Source organism: Oncorhynchus tshawytscha, linkage group LG15 (genome assembly GCF_018296145.1).
Source record: "Oncorhynchus tshawytscha isolate Ot180627B linkage group LG15, Otsh_v2.0, whole genome shotgun sequence".
Lineage (NCBI taxonomy): Eukaryota > Metazoa > Chordata > Actinopteri > Salmoniformes > Salmonidae > Oncorhynchus > Oncorhynchus tshawytscha.
Genome location: NC_056443.1, coordinates 22,449,807 through 22,473,872, shown reverse-complemented (window position 1 = coordinate 22,473,872; position 24,066 = coordinate 22,449,807). Strand labels below are relative to the sequence as shown.

Sequence of the window (24,066 nt, the reverse complement as noted above, 5' to 3'; positions counted from 1 at the left end):
ATTTCTGCCGTCTTATTTCAACCGGCATACACATCAACACCTATTGTGGGTGTGTGTGATGCCTAAAGCCAGTCTTAAGCCTTTTTTTCATGGCTCATCCAGCGGGATGAAAAACATTGCAACTGACTCAGTTAGCTCTGATCTGGGATTGTTCGGCATATCGGCCATTGTCGCTTTCCAGTTGAATAGGAATACATCTCGCCATCTCCAAAAGAATCCCACCATTGTGTAGCAGTTGCGAGGGTGCCTCGGAATGTTAATACCAAGGTTCTCTTTCTTAAAGTGAGAGCATGGCATGGCATGAAAACAACTTTTTTTTTCAAGGGTAGCCACAATAAGAAGATTTTGCCTTCCCTCTGTGGGTGTTTTGTGCGAGCATTCAAGAAGTGGCCTTGAAGCCAGAAGTTGAAAGAAGTTTGAAATCTTTGATGCCATCTCTCCCAATTAACAGAGTACTATCCCAGGCCTGTGTTCAAATAGTATTGGTTTTCCTTAAAATACTTATCATGTTTGATTGGGCCTGTCTGGAGTGACAGGTGGGCAGGGTTTGCACTTTGGGGACTATTCCATTAGTTCCATTGCACTAGGCAAGCTCAAATGAAGAATTTAAAAGACAACATACTATTTTAAGATTGGTCTTGTTCTGTATTCTCAAACTAAATTCAAGCACATGAAAAGTACACTATCTCTTAGAAACTGATTTTTTTCTGCCAATCTCCTATTGACTCCTCCTTTTCCTCTGCTGTACAATGCAGCAGTCTGATGATCTCCCCTCAGATACAACAGCTGTTGTGCCAGTTCTCCAAAACCTGGCTGTCTTCACCATTTGTCTCTATCTCATCTACCCATCGCTTTCCTCTCAGCTCACCCCCAACATCGATAGCTTCCTTGAAGTGAGGGCCAATTTTCTCAGTTGGCAAAAGTTAGTGGACTTCAACACGAATCAAGGTAGTATGCAACTCAGTTACTCCTAACTCGATGAAGAAAGTGTTGCAAGACGTGTATAGCCCAGTGTTGATCGGAAGGCTTCAGTGGGACTCTACTCTTCAAAGCCTGCCGAATTCAGAGGATGATGTACTTCATTCAACACACCCTGAAACCACTGATGAATGGAATCAATTATATCAGAGTAAAAGGCTTCTGAGAAAAAATCTGACAAGGTATCTCCTTGAAAATCCATTTGAAGTTTGTGAAATGCATCAAGTAATGCATAATAGCTGATGTTGGGGAAGGGAGCATCTTTTTGATCAAGTGTTTCTTAAACTTTGTTGTTACCCCTTTGTCTGCTTTGTCTCTGATCTGAAACAAACTCCTGTGCTGTGATGCATACAGTCAGAGCAGAACTGAGTTTCGTATTACAATGTAAAGCTATCGTTCAATGCTAACACGTCTCGACAGGGGCATGGGTTTCCATTCATATACTGCAAATGTTATCCCAGATGGAATTCTCTTGCATCACTGTCGACACTCTCACCCCTCATAATAATGTTCTTTAAATGGTCCTTTTTCTTCTCATTTGCTTCTGTCCAGAGCTGGAGGTGGCCCGGATGAGTACGGAAGGAAATCTGCCCGACCTGAAATTCCCACAAAGTGGCGGCCATGGTAACTCCATCTCCCTGTCATCAAGCACCTTGAAACAACATGGGAGAAACGGTAAATGGCTTTGCCTTTTTAATTTAAAAAAATATATATATCAGTGCTCTCCAACTTCAGTCCTGAACAGCTATTAGTTGTGCAGGCTTTTGTTCCATTCCATCAGTTAGTGCCTGCATACCCAGTAGCTCTTCTGGACTGAACATCCCTGTCTGAGATAAGTCTGCCATTGATAATTCCATGCATAGTTTGCTTCTTTTTCTGATGCCAAAAGATTATAGGAAATGTAAAGGAGAGAAAGGCTCTAATATCTTAAAAGGGCAAACCGTGTCTCAAACAACAACAAAGGTGGCACCCTGGTTTTGCTCATATTAGCTATTAGCATATTAGCTAGCTATAGCTAATATTTTGAAAAAGTAGGTCAATTCAATAGGAACAAAAGTGTAAGCTGCTTTGAAATGCGATGACGGTTACGAGGAGGGGCTTGGGAGTTTAAAACGTGTCCCTTTGCAGGGCTTGGTGCGAATGAGAAATATAACTTCCCTGCAGCTAATTATACTTGCTTACCACCTGCTTCAAACAGGCTGTTAAGAGCATGGGTTGCTTACCAGTAACATGTTTTTTGTGTGTGCAGACTTAGGGTGCCTTCAAACCAGAACGCAGGTTCGACACGGCAAATTATTCCGTAAAAAAGCTACGTTTTCAATTGGTTGACAGATACGTTGTTGCTATTGTAAGTACAAGTGTAACCAGTGTACTTACAGACCCGTTACACGGTAATTGAATAGTTTCCCTGGAATAACATCAATATAATTCCAAGTGTGCCAAAATGTTAGAAGCAGGTGCAGGACTTACACTTGGTTTCAGGCAGAGGTGACCAACCCTCTTCCAGGAAAGAGATACTGGATCTACCAGGGTTTTCTTCCAACCTTGTTATAACACAGTTGATTCTGCATAGTATCAAGGTCATGGAAAGCAGCTAATTAGTAGAATGAGGTGTGCTAGATAAGAGCTGGAGAGAAAGCCTAGCAGAAGGGAAGTTGTCCAGGAGGAGGGTTGGCCACCCCTGATACAACCTCTGATTAAGTAAAGCGCCTTTTTTTACTCGACTTCAAATGGACAAAAGAGGCTCCCTGGTTGCGGAATTAGTTGTGTTCAAGAGCTGCTTCAAACTTTAATGAGGCTATTATACACAATGCGGGGCTACCTACGGGAGCTCCGCGGCCCGTTTTTGGACTTGATTACTTGTTCATGCAAATGAGTTAGGCTGTTAGCACGTGCTCACCACTCTTGGCTCTCGATGAATGTCCAGCGGTGCCCGATGCTTTATTATATCTTCATTTGCTTTTATTTCCCGTTCATGGAGAGGTAACACGCAATTTTCGTCTCGAGTGAGTGATCCCAAGTCGCTGTGGGAGGGGTGTGCTTTCACATCCACTGTCCAAAGAAAGACGCCGGGAGAGGGATACGGTAGTGCGATGGGAGTGGGGAAGGAAACTAGGAGGAGTATCTGTTGCCTTTGTCAGTGCAATAAAGCAATAATGACATTTCATTGAAGTTTAATTAAATGGACCTATCATACCTAGAGGTCTTTTTTTCCAGCCTCGACACCGTTGTTGCTCTTGATAACATGCTCGGAGCAGCGAAAGTGTTTGAAGAATTTTCCCTATATTTTGTCCAAAATAGTTTCAACTCTATAATCCTTGGGAATCTAAAATCTAAAAAGAATGAATGCAGTTTTTACCGTACCCCAGAATGCATCCTTGTTTTTAAGTCTTGTGAATTTGAATAGGTTAGGTTATTGTGTGCTCCAAGACTTTGTGGAACTGTAACGTTTGACATCTGTAGATTGAACTGTGGTGGTCCAACGCCGTTATGCCCTGGAGCAGGCACTTAACCCCAAAAATGGTTCCAAAGGCCGGCTGCACTCCGGCTGACTCTGTGCTCTTCAATGTGTGTGTGGTTTTCTCGTAGGCATATAAAACCTTGGCACACCTAGTCTAGGTTTACAAACCTTTTTAATTTATGGACAGAAACATATGTTGACCAGATAGTAACTTTTCACTTTTGGATTTTGTTTGATTTTCTGGCGCTAATGTCTCTGCTACTTTAACATTTATTTGCGCTGTTAATAACATTATACTGTTTGGTAAAGCATTTTAACCACACACTTTCAGTTCGTCAGTGGTGGCTATGTCTCAAATCTCAATTGCCTTTCCTTCATTCTACTTTCCTTCATCACTCTGATCTGAAAGAACTGACCTGGTGAAAGCCAGCCTAATGATGAGCTTACGCCATATTCTTTTCACCTGTAACTACAGACAAAGGGGAGGAGATGAGCAGAGGATGGATTTTCAAGAAATTGAGACTAAGCCATGATGTGTTATTTTTCCTAGGAGAGATCCGTATGGCCTTTGTCCTGTACAAACACATCGGAGCCTATCTGTCTACAGAGAATGCCAGCATGAAGCTCGGCAGGGAAGCCATGGCCACCAACTACTCTGTCATTGTCAACTCTCCCGTCATCACCGCAGCCATCAACAAAGAGAACAACAAAGTCTACCTGTCTGAACCGGTCATATTTACCTTGAAACACCTGCAGGTAGAACGTGTACACACACACACACACACATACACACACACACACACTTTGGGATTATCATGAAATTCACTGAGTTTCTTCAAGGGGCTATTTGGGATTGGTACATCTATTTTGGACTTTTTAAATGAATGGAGTCACCCCATAGCCCCCCATTTTAAAGTTTTACCTCAATCTATCATAACATATTGACGATGCAAAACGTTGTTTTCATTCATTTTCTCCCTATTCGTTTTAGAACAGAACAGTCTAACCTGGAAGGCTAAGCTAATATGAGGGTTCTATTGTTCATCCTTGAAGGCTGGTTAGTCATAGGCGGAGCATTATCTTCCTCCCCGGCTGCATTATCTTCCCCTCGCACGACTCCATCGAAACAGCCCCGGTTTGTCTCCCAACGGCGCCCAAAGCTGTTATTCAGCAGGGAGAGAGAGAGAGGGGGTGGGGGGTGTAACACTTGGGGCCAATGCAGTTATTATGGGGACCAACTGGAGTCCGCCGCCGCTTTCCTAAGTTTTTCTTGCCCCACTGGTCTAATCTCAGTAAAACAGTGCTCTTCTATAAAGTACGTTTGTGCTTCCCTCCACCGCACTTCTGTCAGTGAGGACATGTCTTTTTTTCTTTTTTTCTTTTTTACGGCTGTTTGCTCTGTCTTCTGAAAAGTTGGTTATTTTAAAGAGTATTCTAAGATTCGTCTAGAGACTATTCAAAAAAGATTAACTGAATCTGTATGGATGATTATATAACTGCAGGTACACTAGAGTATGAATGGATAGGAGGACGGACTTCTTATAGCCTGTTTCCAGATCTGTTTCTGCTGTCTTGCCAAATACTATGGTCATTGTCATGCCAATCGTGGTCAAAACTAGGATAAGGATAGCCTGGGTTCAGATCTATTTGTGTCATCTTGGCAACTACTATGTTAATTGTCATCAGTGATGTAGTGGTAAAGAAACTAGGTGGTTAAACTTGGTTGCAGTGAATAAAGTAACGCTCCTTATACTTTCAATGCGTTCTTCCGCAAAAGGTGGGTAAACTGCGTTTACTTGTGTTTACCCTCCACTGCACCACTGACTGTCATACCAAACACCACCATAGTACTTGGCTATACACCATAAACAGATCTAGGATCAGGCTGTACTACATCACTGATGACAATTAACATAGTAGTTGCCAAAATGACACAAATAGATCTGAACCCAGGCTATCCTTATCCTAGTTTTGACCACGATTGGCATGACAATGACCATAGTATTTGGCAGTTAGTCTTTTGTTCCATCGCTCTACAAGGAAAAGCCATAAGATCAGATGGTGTTGGACCACTGGTCCCAGGGGACTGTGGTTGTCCTCTAGTTATTGTTTCACTTCCTTGCCTCAGCATTTAATGGACTAATTAAAGTCGTGATTGGGACAGAAGGTCACCTGGTCTGGTTATTCTACGACCGTGCTACACTGTACCCAACTAGCCATTGGTTGGCTGTGTGGAGGATAACTCAATAAGGTGGGACGTTTATCTCTGAGAGGATCTGCTGATTATGAATGTGTCACAAATGGAATCCGATTCCCTATACAGTGCACTACTTTTGACCAGAGCCGTTTATGGTGCCGTTTGGGACACAGCCCCATGTTCCACAGACAGTTTTGATTGCATTGTCAGTAGCAGCCAGATTGTCTTCTGCTGTGGACAATTCCTTTAAATGCACCCAGGATTTAAGGTGCAGTTGAAGTGGCCCGGCAATATCTAGCTGCAAGAGACGGCGGTTCCCCACATCAAAGAAACTTTACCTGTTGAAAACTATTTGAGGCATTCCTATGCATCGGCACGTCTCTCCTCTCGCGCTTTATCTGCATTAAGCTCTTAAGTGACTGTTTTAAAACGGGCCAGCGAGATGGCAGCCGTTAAGGCCCGCCACCTTGCAGAGAGCAGCGGGGCAGTCTATTGTCGCACAGTGAAGGTTAAAGTGAAAGGTTGAAAAGCACAATGAAAGGCTGCTCGCCGCAGCCATTAAACTAAACCTGCACTGCCACCGGAAAAGGGAATTAAGGGGCTTTTTTCTGAAATATTTTGTCCAGATCGGGAGTTATGGCATTGTGTCGAGGTTATGAGAGCTTACCTGGAATTAGCCCCATGCGTTTCCATTTAACCCAGCCAGAGCCGTTTAGAAAAAAACATGACTCAACCTGCAATCAATGTGTGTGTTTTTCCTCCCATTAGCTCCATTGTGCAGGGGCCCATAGGCTAATTGTTATGTGGTTTGTCCCCCACAGCAATCCAAGGAAAGCTTTAACCCCAACTGTTCTTTCTGGAGTTATTCCAAGAGGACCATGACGGGGTACTGGTCGACGCAGGATTGCCGGTTGCTAGGCACCAACAGGACTCACACCACGTGCTCTTGTACCCACCTGACTAACTTTGCCGTCCTCATGGCTCACGTGGAGGTCAAGGTAAGGCCTGTTCCACCAGCTCCTCATTCCGTTTGCTTTCAGCTCAGATCCCGTAGAAGCAATACACATTCCACAAGTAGCAGACGATGGAGAGCTCTGTTTTGCAACCTTCATAGCACATTCTACAAAATGGCAGAGTTAAGATCGAAATCTAAAAGCATTTTTTTTTTTTGTGCCGAAAGCATCTTTAGTGTTTTGTGTATTAATTGTCCCCTTGCCTCGTGCTAGGCCTTGTGTGAATAGTTGGAGAGAAGGAAAATGCATTTGGACCTTCAAGAGTTTTAGCTAAGAGGCTGCCGTTCAAGCGTCTGGATACATACTATGTTTGAAAGCATTTAGAACACCTGACTGCACGTTTCAATGTTTCAAACGTTCCGATAGTGTTGATGAATTGAAGGAGAATCAGCATCTGTTTAAGTTGTGTTGGAGCCTGGTACTGGAAAAGCATAAATTAACACATTTACATTTTCTGTGTATAATAGACCAATAACGATAAAGATTGTATTTATGCGCCTCAAATATTTGGGGTGGCTGGTGTTTATTACTGTGCTTTTAAGTGTCTCATTGCGATGCTTAAATCCAAGATTACTTTTCAATTGATGTTATTTCGTTACATTGAAGCAAATATATTGCAACTCTATTTTTTTTAAACTTTGACTTTTATTTGTTGCTGTCTGATACAAAGACTCATATGAAAGAAAAATTTAGCGAAAGGGTGCATTTTATTTTAAAAGCATGAATTGATATGTTGTGTGTGCTCTTTTACCTGGGAGAAAAGATCTGTGTGTTCTTTCTTTGCACTGTTGGATGCTTCATTGTCCGCTTTCGTCTTCTGGGAAAACAACAGAAAGTGAAGAGAAATACAGAGCTGTTTGACAGACACAGGAAAAGCGAGGAGGGAGAGGAGGGATAAAGAGAGGAAACTAATAGGAGAGATCTCCTCTTTTTTCTCTCTCCCTCTTTCTCCCTCCACTCGCTCTCTCTCTCACTCTCTCTCTCCCCTATTTCTCTCTCTATCTCTCTCCCTCTCACTCTCTCTCCCCTCTTTCTCTCTCTCTCTCCCTCCCTCTCACTCTCTACCCCCTCTTTCTCACTCCATCTCACTCTCTCTCTCCCATCTTTCTTGCACTTTCTCTTTCTCTCTCCCCCCCAAGGCAGTGAACCTTAATCAGCAGGGAAGGATGACTCTATAATGTCTCTCCCAGTTTGCCCAAGGCCATGTAACCACAGACCTCCCTTCTACCCCAGCTCCCACCCCGCTCCAGCCAACCAGCCCCTTTGGTCCAAAGGGGGTCACCCCCAGTGAGGAGGAGTTACTGTTTGTCACTAAGCCGCTTGGCTTGGGGGAGCCAGTGTGCTCAAGCCTTGGTGTCAAACCGGGCCATGAATGCAGAGGGAAGCTATGAATAATCTAGGGGCCTTAACAGAATAAAAGAAAACGGATGAAAAATAGGGCAAAATGGGAGTGAAAGAAGCACTTTGTCATATGATTCACTCACCTTTTGGAAACTCCAGGATGCTGGTGTTCATTCAGGGGGAAAGTGGAAAGTCGTTACACCCCAATTCCAAAATTGCTGCATTTTTCTACTCGAAAGACATTTTGGTTCTGAGGAAACGCAGGCATCCATTGACACACTGCCAAGGCATTCCAATCCGGAAGCACTAATGAATGGTGAAGAAAGAGCACAAAAATGCTGTAAATTGGAGTGACCGTATTTTGTCTCCATGGTAACTAAACATATCGCGCTGTTCTGTCTAGGCATTGTTATTACACATTACCATCTGAGTGAGAGATTGCAGATTGGCATGCCACAATTACCATCTTCACTTTGAGCGGGCAGAGGCCCGCTGTCGCCGTCATCTTTCGTTTTGCTGTATTCCGGCAGATAGACAGGGTGTTCCAGTTGTAAATGACAATAATACTACTCTACTTTAAAGTATGGGAAGTGTTTGGGCTTTCATGATAAGTTGTTTGATACGTTCAGTTGTTCATGAACAGCTTATTATTATAGATATTACTTAGTCCTAGAGAGAGATATTACTAAGTTGAGGTATCGTTATAAGGCTGTAGTAGTTGGTTGAAGTGATGTCTCTACAACCCGTTTTCAACCAGAACTGTACCTGCTGGACATTTTGAAAGCTGACCAAATGCGAGTACATAACCTGTATTAGAAGCATGAACTTGGTTATTTAATGATGTGAGCTTTTTCTTAATTCTATTAAGACAACATAGAACAGCTAATGTGGTGCCTTTCATCAATAACAGCCCTCATCTCGTTCTTGATTGCACCACGCTGCCCAGTCTTAACTTTCATGTTTGTATTTTACCTTTGAACTTAAAGCATATGGGTGATTATTGCGCTAGCTCAGTATTGTAGATATGTGTATCTTGAATCTATGGACTCTGACTCTCTGAGGAATTAATTATGTAACTTTGATCTCTGCCAAAGGAGGTGAAAAAAGATCCATCTTTGTCTATTGAAAATGGTTATGTACTTTTTGATTATCTGTGGACTTGCACTTATTATTTGAGCTTCTACTTCTAAAAATTCACCTTTCCAGAAACAAGTCTCTCACTGTTGCCGCTTGCTATAGACCTCCCTCTGCCCCCAGCTGTGCCCTCGATACCATATGTGAATTGATTGCCCCCCATCTATCTTCTGAGCTCGTGCTACTAGGTGACCTAAACTGGGACATGCTTAACACCCCGGCCATCCTACAATCCAAGCTTGATGCCCTCAATCTCACACAAATGATCAATGAACCTACCAGGTACAACTCCAAATCCGTAAACATGGGCACCCTCATAGATGTCATCCTAACTAACTCGCCCTCCAAATACACCTCTGCTGTTTTCAATCAAGATCTCAGCAATCATTGCCTGCATCCGTAATGGGTCTGCGACCAAACGACCACCCCTCATCACTGTCAAACGCTCCCTAAAACACTTCTGCGAGCAGGCTTTTCTAATTGACATGGCCGGGGTATCCTGGAATGACATTGACCTCATCCCGTCAGTAGATGATGCCTGGCTATTCTTTAAAAGTGCCTTCCTCACCATCTTAAATAAGCATGCCCCATTCAAAAATGTAGAACGAGGAATAGATATAGTCCTTGGTTCACTCCAGACCTGTCTGCCCTTGACCAGCACAAAAACATCCTGTGGCGTTCTGCATTAACATCGAATAGCCCCCATTATATGCAACTTTTCAGGGAAGTTATCAACAAATATACACAGGCAGTTAGGAAAGCTAAGGCTAGCTTTTTCAAACAGAAATTTGCATCCTGTAGTACGAACTCAAAAAAGTTCTGGGACACTGTAAAGTCCATGGAGAATAAGAGCACCTCCTCCCAGTTGCCCACTGCTCTGAGGCTGGGAAACATTGTCACCACCGATAAATCCACTATAATTAAGAATTTCAATATGCATTTCTCTACAGCTGGCCATGCTTTCCACCTGGCTACCCCTACCCCGGTCAACTGCCCGGCACCTTCCACAGCAACCCGCCATTGCCCCCACTATTTCTCCTTTACCCAAATCCAGATAGCTGATGTTCTGAAAGAGCTGCAAAATCTGGACCCATACAAATCAGCCGGGCTAGACAATCTGGACCCTCTCTTTCTAAAAAATTATCTGCAAGAATTGTTGCAACCCCTATTACTAGCCTGTTCAACCTCTCTTTCGTATCGTCTGAGATTCCCAAAGATTGGAAAGCTGCCGCGGTCATCCCCCTCTTCAAAGGGGGTGACACTCTAGACCCAAACTGCTACAGACCTATATCTATCCTTCCCTGTCTTTCTAAGGTCTTCGAAAGCCAAGTTAACAAACAGATTACCCACCATTTAGAATATCACCGTACCTTCTCCGCTATACAATCTGGTTTCAGAGCTGGTCATCGGTGGACCTTAGCCACGCTCAAGGTCCTAAACGACATCATAACCGCCATCGATAAGAGACATTACTGTGCAGCCGTATTCATCGACCTGGCCAAGGCTTTCGACTCTGTCAATCACCACATTCTTGTTGGCAAACTCGACAGCCTTGGTTTCTCAAATGATTGCCATGCCTGGTTTACCAACTACTTCTCTGATAGAGTTCAGTGTGTCAAATCGGAGGGCCTGTTGTCTGGACCTCTGGCAGTCTCTATGGGGGTGCCACAGGGTTCAATCCTCAGGCCGACTCTCTTCTCTGTATACATCAATGATGTTGCTCTTGCTGCTGGTGACTCTGGTACACCTCTACGCAGACGACACAATTCTGTATACTTCTGGCCCCTCTTTGGACACTGTGTTAACTAACCTCCAGACGAGCTTCAATGCCATACAACTCTCCTTCCGGGGCCTCCAACTGCTCTTAAACGCAAGTAAAACTAAATGCATGCTATTCAACCGATCACTGCCCGCACCTGCTCGCCCGTCCAGCATCACTACTCTGACTTATAATACGTGGACAACTACAAATACCTAGGTGTCTGGTTAGACTGTAAACTCTCCTTCCAGACTCACATTAAGCATCTCCAATCCAAAATGAAATCTAGAATTGGCTTCCTATATCGCAACAAAGCATCCTTCACTCATGCTGCCAAACATACCCTCGTAAAACTGACCATTCTACCGTAAAACTGACCATTCTACCGTTCCTCGACTTCGGTGATGTCATCTATAAATGTCATCTATAAAATAGCCTCCAACACTCTACTCAACAAACTGGATGCAGTCTATCACAGTGCCATCCGTATTGTCACCAAACCCCCATACACTACCCACCATTGCGACCTGTACTCTCTCATTGGTTGGCCCTCGCTTCATACTCGTCGCCAAACGCACTGGCTACAGGTTCTCTACAAGTCTCTGCTAGGTAAAGCCCCACCTTATCTCAGCTCACTGGCCACCATAGCAGCACCCACTCGTAGCACACGCTCCAGCAGGTATATCTCACTGGTCACCCCCAAAATCAATTTGTCCTTTGGTCGTCTTTCCTTCCAGTTCTCTGCTGCCAATGACTAGAACAAACTGCAAAAATCTCTGATGCTGGAGACTCATATCTCCCTCACTAGCTTTAAACACCAGCTGTCAGAGCAGCTCACACATCACTGCACCTGTACATAGCCCATCTGTAAACAGCCCATCTATCTCCCTACCTCATCCCCATACAGTATTTATTTATTTATCTTGCTCCTTTGCACCCCAGTATCTCTACTTGCACATTCATCTTCTAATTACTTTGCCACCATGGCCTATTTATTGCCTTAACTCCCTTATCTTACCTCATTTGCACTCACTGTATATAGACTTTTTGTTTTCTTTTGTTCTACTGTAATATTGACTATGTTTTGTTTATTCTATGTGTAACTCTGTGTTGTTGTATGTGTCGAATTGCTATGCTTTATCTTGGCCAGGTTGCAGTTACAAATGAGAACTTGTTCTCAACTAGCCTACATGGTTTAATAAAAGTGAAATAAAAAATAAATGCAAATTGAAATGTTGTACTGACTGAAGCATTGTCAACTTTAAAAAGTCAACACAGTCCTGAAGGCCATCGACAGTGTGACTCACTATCATATCCCAATAGGCAAAGGCACATATACTTACACCGTGTCTGTCAGCGACAGGGAAGGAGGTAGCTGCCATCCAAAACAATCGGGAAGGGATTAAGTGCCGTCACTTTCGTCCGTCTCACCTCTCAGGCCTTTTGTGCACCAACGTGAGCTGTTCCTGCCGACGCACTGAAGTACACCCGTCGGCCGCATAAACAAATGAAACTAAATGGCCCATCAACAGCTGTGTGTTAGTCAGAGATTATGTCGCTTTTGTGTCTCCAGGAAGGGAAGTGATTGCGAGGGAGTTTCGAGTGAGGAGGAGCGGGTTTGCTTAAGCGGTCTGTCAAAGTACAGTATGATAGCTCCTCTAATCAGTCAACTCCAATTGCTCTCTCATCAAACATAGAAATAGTATGATAATAATAACAAATATTTTAAAGGGTTGTTTAAGTCCATTGATAAGCTCCTCTATCCAGCTGGAAGTTTCACAAAGAGAACATTTGGTTGTTGTTTGAACGAAGGTTTCCAACGGCTGTTGGGAATTGCTTCAACTTGTCCCAGCAGGTCGTCATTCCTGTCAATATCCAACATGATCTCTTTTAACCCTAAAAGTGCCCAACGGGTCAATTTTGGCCTCAAGGGGTGATACAGTACATTATTTCGATATCCTGTTTTTGATCCTGAAATCTTGGACTTTTTCAAGCAACTACTTACTGACAATACCCCCCACAATTTACAATGTTTTTTGTGTTTATATGGAAGAATAAAAAATTATCTATTTTGTATACTAGCTGTGTGCGGCAAACATGACGACCTAACCGGCCTCTCAATGCCATCCTGCACATGTTGAGTTTGTCTATCCCCACCAGACGGACACGCAGGTTGAAATATCAAAACTAACTCTGAATCAACTGTCACGTTCTGACCTTAGTTCCTTTGTTATGTCTTTGTTTTAGTTTGGTCAGGGCGTGAGTTGGGGTGGGTAGTCTATGTTCGTTTTTCTATGTTGCGTTTATGCGTTTGGCCTGGTATGGTTCTCAATCAGAGGCAGGTGTTGTTCGTTGTCTCTGAGTATCATACTTAGGTAGCCTTTTCCCACCTGTGTTTTGTGGGTGATTATTTTCTGTTTAGTGTTTTTCCATTCACCGTACAGGACTGTTCGTTTGTCGTATTTTTGTTCAGTGTTCATTTATTTTATTAAAAAACATGGACACTTACCACGCTGCACATTGTTCATCCTCTTCTTCCACCTACGACGATCGTTACACCAACTATATTAATTTGGGGAAAGGTTGAAACATTCATGGACATTTAGCTAACTAGCTTGCTGTTGCTAACTAATTTGTCCTGGGATGTAAACATTGGGTTCTTATTTTACCTGAAGTGCACAAGGTAAATTTTTTATGCTGGATCTTTGTAGAATTTTGACCCACAAAATTTTGTGACACTCCACAGATAAAAGGGGAAACCTAATTAGTTTCTTGTAATCTCTCCGCGTTCTTCTTCCTCCTTCTCCCTCCTCTTCTCCTTCTTCGTCTCCTCCTCCTTTTCCCTTCTACTCCATAGCGGTTGGCAACCAAGTGTGGACCTCATTCATCTTTCAATCACCCACGTGGGTATGTGCTCGTAAAAACCAATGAGGAGATGGGAGAGGTGTGACTTGCAGCGCATCATGCTTCACAAATAGAACCAAGGTCTATTTTAGCGCCTGGCTACCCCAGATTCAAAGGCCCCTTTGATTTCTACAGAGTGGTGTCATATTCATTCCAGTAATGCCATTTAAGTGGTTGATCAAACATAACACCAGTGTTACTAAAGGACCAACATTTGGAAAAGCCTGCTTTAGACTTCCTGGTTCAGTACCTTAATAGTCCAGACCCACCACCCAGCCAGCTACTCAAGGCATCAACAGTCTACTCTTCATCGAACCACCCTCCTTTTGAATTTAAGCTTCTATTTCCAAGACAGCCCCGGGGTTGTGGAGGCACTGTTTAAATAGCAGCTACAACCCCCCCAGCCGAGACTTAGAAAGATAGACCTGTTGTCCCTCCACATACAGGCCATTACTTAGGTAGTGAGCGTGTATGCCGGGATTGGGCTGGAGGTAATATCGAGCCACCTGTAAGTAGCACCATTCCCTAGGGACCACTGGGGTATAAATCAATGGTTCCTCTCAATAGGATGATGGTGGTGGTGGTGGTAAACCCATATATCAGTGTCCTGGTGGGGTGTCTGAATTGGAAATGATGAAGATACCGTGATACATTCTAGGCTTTGGACAGTATAGATGGCACAGTCAATGTGTGCACGGTTCCCACGATGTTAACTTAGAACCTATTATAACTTGTAACTTCCATCCACCTATGAAGAGTAGCTTTCGAACCATCTAAATCTTAATGTGGCATGATAACCTGTTGTGGTCTCAGTGTCTTGATGTTCATAAAAAGAGGTCATCCATGTGCTTTTCTTTTCTTTCACCTTTATTTAACTAGGCAAGTCAGTTAAGAACAAATTCTTATTTTCAATGACGGCCTAGGAACAGTGGGTTAATTGCCTGTTCAGGGGCAGAACGACAGATTTGTACCTTGTCAGCTCGGGGATTCTAACCACTAGGCTACCCTGCCGCCTCACTAGGCTACCCTGTCTGTTTATTTAGTATAGGATGAACTTTAATGTTCCATGGGGGAAATTGTCTCAGACACGTACCCTGGTTCAATCCTGGGCTGTATCCCAACCGGCGCACAATTGGCCCAGCGTCATCCGGTTTAGGGTTTGGCTGGGGTAGGCCTACATTGTAAATAAGAATTTGTTCTTAACTGACTTCCCTAGTTAACTAAAGGTTAAATACTGCTGTATACAAAATTGAGACTGTACGTTACACTCTCAACTTAATACATACATTACCCATATCACCATACACTTCTCATACAGCCACATACATAATCCTTAGCATATTCCCTCAGCTTTACTTGTTGCTGTTCAGGTATTTGATGGCCATGGGAGTGAAGGAGTGCTTATACCTGTTCAGCTTACATGTGGGGACCCTATAGCGTCTGCCTGAGTCGGAGGAGGGACCCTATAGCGTCTGCCTGAGTCGGAGGAGGGACCCTATAGCGTCTGCCTGAGTCGGAGGAGGGACCCTATAGCGTCTGCCTGAGTCGGAGGAGGGACCCTATAGCGTCTGCCTGAGTCGGAGGAGGGACCCTATAGCGTCTGCCTGAGTCGGAGGAGGGACCCTATAGCGTCTGCCTGAGTCGGAGGAGGGACCCTATAGTGTCTGCCTGAGTCGGAGGAGGGACCCTATAGCGTCTGCTTGAGTCGGAGGAGGGACCCTATAGCGTCTGCCTGAGCCGGAGGAGGGACATGGGAGGGGTCTGAAATAATAATCTGATAATGATCTGTTAACGATATCTCAGGATACTCTCTATGACCGCATAGTAGAACAGGAGCTTTCGTTTCTGGTCAACTCCAATTACCCTGAGTCTACGTAGGAAATAGAGGCGTTGCAGTCTGCAGCAGACACTCTCCACTTCGATCTTCCAGCTCACCACATTGTCCATATTTACACCCAGGTAATTATACGAACTAAACTGTGCTATGTTGGGATTGTGGACAAGCATATGGTCACCGACAGATTTGGGGTCAAACACCATCTCATCCTATAAGGAAAAAATGACGTTGGATAGATCCACGTCCCGACTGCTATCTGAACGCATTCCACCTTACGAGGCCGCATACATAGTCTACTGCCGGCATTATATCACGGTTATTGTCGCTGAGGACATTGTACGTTTCTATTAGGCACATGCACTGAATGGAAACGTCAAGGTCTCCTCCTGGCCCTTTAAACCTGATGAATGGTTCGAGATCCCTGATTCATGTGTCCTCTTTGCTACCCTCTCTTCGTCCCATACAGATCGTAAATCCTTGCCCATACGTGAAAGCGCCGCGCGACACCCCTCAGTAGGACTACTGATACCCTTACTACAACATTTGCCCTGCCCCACCATATTTTATGACTGAGCATGCTCTCTCTCTCTCTCTCTCTCTCTCTCTCTCTCTCTCTCTCTCTCTGTGTCATCCAGGTAGATGTATGCATTTGAATTGGATTGGCATCATGCTGTGAGCTGTTCTTTGAGGAATATCAAGGAAGGAAGCTTATCTTCTCTCTCCCATTGGCCCACATGATCTTGACACGTCCAGAGCCCAGTGGAGGCACCCCTGTTAGGATGAAGGGTCTCAACGGCAATTCATTTGTTATAGTTTGATATCTGATTGGATGGACTTGATTGGAGGTGTCAGGGCATAGGGCAACAGGGAATGCAGTTGACATGTACACTGAGTGTGCAAAACATTAGGAACACCTTGTCTTTCCATGACATGATTGATGTCACTTGTTAGATCCACTTCAAATCTGTGTAGATGAAGGGGAGGAGACGGGTTAAAGAAGGATTTTTTTTATCCTTGAGAGACAATTGAGGCATCGATTGGGTATGTGTGCCATTCCTGGTTTGAGTGTGTCAAGAACTGCAACGCTGCTGGGTTTTTCACGCTCAACAGTTTCCCGTGTGTATAAAGAATGGTCCACAACCCAAAGGACATCCAGCTAATTTGACAACAACTGTGGGAAGCATTGGAGTCAACATGTGCCAGGATCCCTGTGGAACGCTTTCGACAACTTGTAAAGTCCACGCCCCGCCGAATTGATGCTGTTCTGAGGGCAAAAAGGGGGCACAACTCAATAATAAGGAAGGTGTTCTTAGTGTTTTGTCCACTGTCTGATTTCCTGGTAACAGCAGGCCATATGTTGTGCCTCGCGGTAACAGATCAGAGACAAACCCAATCTCCCCAGGCATCTGTCTGGAATGAAAAATATGTGTGTTCATGAAATAAAAAAAGTGTGACGGGAGAGATTGGAAGAGAAATCGAATGTGCACAAGGCGCGTACCGCCCTAGTAAGTAACATATCCACTGGTATGACTCGGTGGCCACCCACGACACAGAGTGAATTTTGGAGCGAGTTAGTATGCTGCTTTGGGGACCCTGTGCCCCTTCCCGCCACGGGCGCCTGTTAAAGGAGAGGAGCGTTGAGGTTGAGCCACCGTGGCTCTGTGGCGGTAGTGTGCGACAGCCAGCTGCCACCCCGGGCGAGACCCCAGAAAAGGGCCTTCATCGTAGGGATAAATTTGTGGCCGGTGGCGCCTTAGCGATCATCCACCCTTCCAGAACAAAGAGATGTCACTGCAGTAGATCCATCACACAGGTGTGGATGCATCCTAGACCTCCCTCTCCTTTTTACCCAGCACCCCCTCTCCATATCGAGGAAGAGATTGTGATGGATAGAGACTGAATCCATGGCACAACTCGCTAGCTCAACCTACCCTAGGCCCCCTTTTCCAAACAATCTGCATATGTCACCACCCAGCGCATGAGATGCCTTTGTAGCAAAGGGGGACCAGAGACCGACAGAGACACACACACACACACACACAGCTCATCCCCCCCCCCTGATGTATACACTACGGCTCATCAGGCATGAGAATCAAGAGGCTCAGGGTAGCGGGTCGACTGTTATTGTACAGCAGCCCCTTAATGATCAGCATCTGTTCTCTTCTCTCTCCCCGCTAGCGTTAGCCCGTCCTCCGCGCACCCGTTAAACAGGCCTTTTGTGTGTCGTTTCCTACCAAGATCCCCTTGCTGCAAAAAAAATCCCCCCTGGTTGCTCTAGCCTTTCACCCCGCCCCCTGTGGAGAATCATGCTGCTGACTCGGGTGGAAGTTTGATTTAAAGGCTGTGCTCGTTTGGGTGAAAATATATACTGTGTGTTTTCTGTAAGGAAACAGTGATGAGCGCATCCTCTATTTGCGACTCACTGATATTGTCCTTGAGGAATATTGTGTAAGCCTTTAGAATTGCACATACACACACACACACACACACACAAACACACACGTTTCTAGTGATTGAATACCTGCTCTGCAAAACGTACATCCTCAGGAAACACTGCAAGTAAATCAAATGTGCAATCATGTTCATCACAGCTAAAGGCTATGGAGAAGAAAAGCTGTTTCTATTCCTATTGTGTTACCTCTGTGATCCTCATACTACTCATGCGTAGTCGAGTCCGGAAACGTCGAGCCCAGCAGGGACAGCAGTCAGTTTGACGGCGGATACCACGGATACCACGGATACCAGTTTTCTTTGAAGTATTTTTGAACAAAGCCTTGAAGTGAATGCTTACTGGTGGGAGAATGAAGAGAATTATGTGGGGAAATGAGGAGTGTCTGAAGCTGACCAGTGTTTGGTTGGCAGTAAAAATATGTTATGTTAATAAATCACGATGTCTCGGATGCTTAATTGGCTGGTTTTCTAGACATAAGAGACTTAGTTTCTTGGGAACGCATCACATTTTCACATTTATCTTGAATATATTTTAGGTGTGTGTCCTGGAGAGTTATGATGACTTTAGTGACAAATGATGATGTTAGAGCCAAATGGTGAAGGGTGAAGTTTCCCCTAGATACTGTTCTTGGGTGAGTTTTGCATTTCCACCAACTAATGGTTAGGATTGAGGGAGAGGAAGTTGATCCTAGATCAGCTTTCACCCCTCCAGAGCAGGTGGTTTTCAAGATCCATGTGTGTATTTGGTTGGTACTTGAGTTGCCAACTATCCACAGCATTCCTTAAAAACTAATAACCAATATAATTTGGATGAGGTCCTCATCTAAACGTGCTGACTAAGCAGAACGTGGGTATTGCATCTTAATGAAACAAGGGTCTGCGTGGTATTGATTAGGCCATAATTGATTGATGAGGGCAAAAACGGTGCCAGAAGGGAATTTTATGGTAATCAAGAAGCACTGCGTGCTTTTGGACAGTGTGTTTAAATCAATTGATGTGTCTTCTGTGTGTGGATGTTATCCTTATGAGGTTGTAAGCACAATTCTCTACGCACATGTTTTTATTTTTATTTTTTTGTCTCTTTCTGGAAATGTGTCTTGCATCTCATCTCAAATAGCACAGCATCACTATATACAGTATACAGTGCATTCTGAAAGTATTCAGACCCCTTGACTTTTTCCTCATTTTGTTTTACGTTACAGCCTTATTCTAAAATGTCTGAAAAAGTTTTTTTTTTCCCCTCATCAATCTACACACAATACCCCATAATGACAAATTAAAACAGGTTTTTACATTTTTTTTCAAATGTATAAAAAAAGAAATTAAAAAAAAAAGAAAAGACATTTACATAGGTATTCAGACCTTTTACTCAGTACTTTGTTGAAGCACCTTTGGCAACGAATACATCCTCAAGTCTTCTTGAGTGATGCTACAAGCTTGGCACACCTGTATTTAGGGAGTTTCCCCCATTCTTCTCTGCAGATCCTCTCAAGCTCTGTCAGGTTGGATGGGGAGTATCACTGCACAGCTATTTTCAGGTCTCTCCAGAGATGTTTGATCGGGTTCATGTCTGGGCTCTTCAGAGACTTGTCCCGAAGCCACTCCTGCCTTGTCTTGGCTATGTGCTTAGGATTGTTGTCCTGTTGGAAGGTGAACCTTCGCCACAGGCTGAGGTCCTGAGTGCTCTGGAGCAAGTTTCCATCAAGGATCTCTCTGTACTTTGCTCCGATCATCTTTCCCTCAATCCTAACTACTCTCCCAGTCCCTGCCACTGAAAAACATCCCCACAGCATGATGCTGCCACCACCATGCATCATCGTAGGGATGGTGCAAGTTTTCCTCCAGATCTGACGCTTGGCATTCAGGCCAAAGAGAGAATCTTGGTGTGAGTTCTTTAAGTGCCTTTTGGCAAACTCCAAGTGGGCTGTTATGTGCCTTTTACTGAGGAGTGGCTTCCATCTGGCCACTCTACCATAAAGGCCTGATTGGTGGAGTGCTGCAGAGATGGGAGAACCTTCCATAAGGACAACCATCTCCACAGAGGAACTCTGGAGCTCTGGCAGAGTGACCATCGGGTTCTTGGTCACCTCGCTGACCAAGGCCCTTCTCCCCCGATTGCTCAGTTTGGCCGGACGGCCAGCTCTAGTTTTTGTTGTTCCAAACTTCTTCCATTTAAGAATGATGGAGGCCACTGTGTTCTTGGGGACCTTCAATGCTGCAGACATGTTTTGGTACCCTTCCCCAGATCTGTGCCTCGACAGAATCCTGTCTCTGAGCTCTACGGACAATAACTTCGAATTGACTTGGTTTTTGCTCAGTCATGCACTGCGGGACCTTATATAGACAGGTGTGTGCCTTTCCAAATCATGTCCAATCAATTGAATTTACCACAGGTGGACTCCAATCAAGTTGTAGAAACATCTCCAGGATGATCAATGGAAACAGGATACACCTCACCTCAATACTTGTCAATAAGGTATTTCTGGTTTTTTTGTTTTTTGTAATACATCTGCAAAAATGTCTAAACCTGTTTTCTCTTTGCAATTTTGGGGTATTGTGCGTCGATTGATGCGAAAAACAATGTAATCTGTAACGGAACAAAATGTGGAAAAAGTCAAGGGGTCTGAATACTTTCCGAATGCACTATATGTAGTACAATATACATAGTCAGATCACATATGGTCTAGGCAGGTATACAGTTGTGATAGTGCACCAATATGAATGTATTTGAGAGGGCATGATACATGGAAAATGGAACATGTCACACTGAAAGAACTGCCATTGAAAGAATTGCCATTGAAAGAATTGCCACACTGAAAGAATTGTCATTGAAAGAAAAAGAATTGCCATTTCAGAATGTGTTACTTTTTTTGTGGTTCATTTAAGTTGTCCTTTAGTGCACAGACTTATGGTTTACTGTAAATTCCCTTTGATTGTTGCTGTTGCCGCATAGTGCCTGCTTATTTCCTGTACCTGTATTTATACAGGTATCTGCCATCAGAAGGGTGCTTTTTTTTATTGCTAGGGAATTTATCCTTTAAAAAAACCATTGACTAAAAGCAGTGACATTGATTGACTGTAGTGCGGTTGAATAAATTACCTATAGTGCCTTTCACAGCCACCTGTGACCCTTTCTATGACATGGCTCATTTTGTTACCTTGCCAAAAAACCTTGGTGACACATTTTCATGCCATTTCCACATCACCATCTGTGGTCCTGTCTGTGACAGCTAGGTAATTTCCTGAAGAGACTGAGGGGTGGCCCTACCGAACGGCAGTTTCATCTAGTTTTGAGTGTATTAGTGAATATAACATATCAAATCTAATTTTATTTGTCACATGCACCCAATACAACAAGTGTTTACCTTACTGTGAAATGCTTACTTACAAGCCCTTAACCAATAATGCAGTTCAAGAAATAGAGTTAGTCAAATGTTTTCTAAATATACTAAAGTAATGAACAAATTAAAGTTATACAATAAAAAAAATAAAAAACGAGGCTATAGACAGGTTATGAGTGATTTTAGTTATCTGCCAGTACTAACTGAAACAGATTGGAATTATATTGTCATCTGAACAATCATTTTGGCCAGTGATATCTTGATTCAATACAGTGTCGTTAGAATGTTGCAACCCAAATACCCTAAAGAATTGTGAGAAATTACAGTAATCTCATCTAATGCATTTCCTCGATAATAACGAGTACCACAATGGAAATAAATCAGTGGATTTGATTGTGCCTTGGTCATTTTAATGCATCTATTGTGGTACTTAAATGGTTGAGGCAACTCCTATATGTATTTTAAATATGTCTAATAAAATACTTAAAATCTTTCTTTCCTTTTTTTTTTTTTTTTACCCTTTCCCAGAATACTGACCCTGTCCATGACCTGCTATTGGATGTGATCACATGGGTTGGCATTCTGCTCTCCCTGGTCTGCCTGCTCATCAGCCTGTTCACCTTTTGCTTCTTCCGGGGCCTCCAGAGCGACCGCAACACCATCCACAAGAACCTCTGCATCAGCCTCTTCATTGCAGAGTCCCTCTTCCTGGTGGGGATCAACCGAGCTGACCAACCGGTAAGAACACTCCTAAGCCGGACAGATGATGCTCAACAAACACAGCCAACTCAATCTGTTTTCAATGGCAGCATTGTGTTAGTGACGGGTCTAGGGTGGTGTTACTCTGTTTGTCTGACCATTTGGGGAGGTTTCTACTTGTGATAGACTCCACCAAACACTTGCATCAAGCATGTCTCATGCATTTTGGTATTTAAGCCCCCGAAGGTCCCAGTGGTTGACAGAGGGAGGCGTGTCAGGGGGCTTCATCTCAGTAGTCTAAAGTTGCTCCCTTTTCTTGTCATCTTTATATGCTCTATTCTGAACATGCAGGATAGGTGAAGGCAACAAAGTCTATTTGGGATCTGTCACCTGTCTCCCAAATCAGTTCTGATCAGGGAAAGGAGGCGAGGAGAGGGAGCCACGTTAGACTATTGAAATGCATCCAGGGTGTCAGCTCTCTAGTGCTTGAAGGGCCAAAGTGCCCACATGTTTTCATTTCAACCTGGCGTTTGATTCATTAGTGTTACTGATTGGCCAGAGAGGTTGCACACCTGGTTCCTCAGGTCTAAATTAGACATGGTTCTGTGCCCAATTGCCTATTATACAACGAGTGAGTCCCACTATGGTAACCAGGGCTTCAATAGAGTTGGCCCACTGGTAACGGCTAGATAGTTAACCATATAACCAGTTTCATTCCTTATGTTTAACTTTTGCTTCCAAGTTATTCTGTTCACACAACAACCCTAGTAAGACTCTAGAAATTATAGTAGAAAACCAGCATAAGCTGAGACAGGAATTTAGGAAATCCATCAGCTTTTGACCTTAACCCTTATGAACTGTTTTGCTCACATCTTCCTATTGCAGTTAAATATTTCAAAAGCATGTCGGATACTTGAGCATTCAGCGTGCGCTTCACCGTGGCTCTCTCGTCTCTTGAGGGCCAGCTCCACTCGAGAAAGCAATTCAGTAGTCTGAGCAGAACATTAAGGTTTGAGTGTACCTCGATGCACTTCCTAGGGCATCTGTGTATTTGAAGGGTGAACCGCTCAAGTACAATGGATCTGTAGATGCTATATCATATTTGTGCTAGTCAACATTAGCAAGGATTCCAGGTTCATGGGAAATGGTCTGCTATCATAATTTAAAGAAGTGAAGTTTGCAGGTAGTTGAATGTATCTGTTTCCTCTAGAGTTTAAAACCAATATAATTACCCCTTAGTCTGTTCCGATTCGAATGCCTCATCTGAACATGAGAACATGAGTGCTTTGAAGCTATCCACGGTTATGTGTGTGTGCCACTCATAACAATGTTGTTCATCAATTTATTGGAATGTAATGTATAGAATGTATTGATGGTATAGGTCAATCACGTGTATAAAGGAGAGAAATATAAAATGTGCTCAGCGAACAAACATCTTTCATGTATCCTTTCAACTAGCAATGATAATCAACACCATGGGATACCTTTGCTAGTAAACCCTGACCTTTGCCCTTATCTAGCCTCTCCCCTCAGTCCCCCTGGTTCTCCCCCTTGTTCTCCCCCTGATTCTCCCAGTCCCCCTGGTTCTCCCCAGTTCTACCCTGTTACTTCACCTGACACAGCTCAAGCTCCAATGTTTCTATCAAAGAACCACACACACCCTCACCCCACCCTCCCCTTTCCACCCCCACTGCAATAGCCCTCCCGTCGTGGAGCAGTAGACTGATCTCTAAATGCTGTGGGTAATCTGGATTAGGCGATCAATATGTCAACCCCCTACTGCATTTAATGGCCGCCGCTGGATTGTCACTTAGAGAGCTGAGCTGACCTGCTAGAGCTCTGCACTAAGGACACCGTCATTATCAACAGGGCGCAGGGGGGGAGAAGTTGTTTGAGGTTCTCACTTTGTGTTAATGAATGTGTGTGTGTGTGTGTGTGTCTGTGTCTGTGT

The 24,066-nt window shown here is 43.9% G+C and overlaps 1 protein-coding gene across 12 annotated transcripts in view; it reads left to right on the top strand.

Annotated features, from left to right (window-relative positions):
- Window positions 1-24,066, top strand: part of LOC112232768 (adhesion G protein-coupled receptor L3-like) — a 328,717-nt gene that overhangs the window by 261,596 nt on the left and 43,055 nt on the right. For all 12 annotated transcript variants that reach the window (XM_042298323.1, XM_042298322.1, XM_042298314.1 and 9 more), the window contains 4 exons: window positions 1,531-1,653; window positions 3,990-4,195; window positions 6,458-6,634; window positions 21,945-22,154. In XM_042298323.1, coding sequence (XP_042154257.1) covers window positions 1,531-1,653; window positions 3,990-4,195; window positions 6,458-6,634; window positions 21,945-22,154 — 716 coding nt within the window. The remainder of the gene's footprint in view (window positions 1-1,530; window positions 1,654-3,989; window positions 4,196-6,457; window positions 6,635-21,944; window positions 22,155-24,066) is intronic.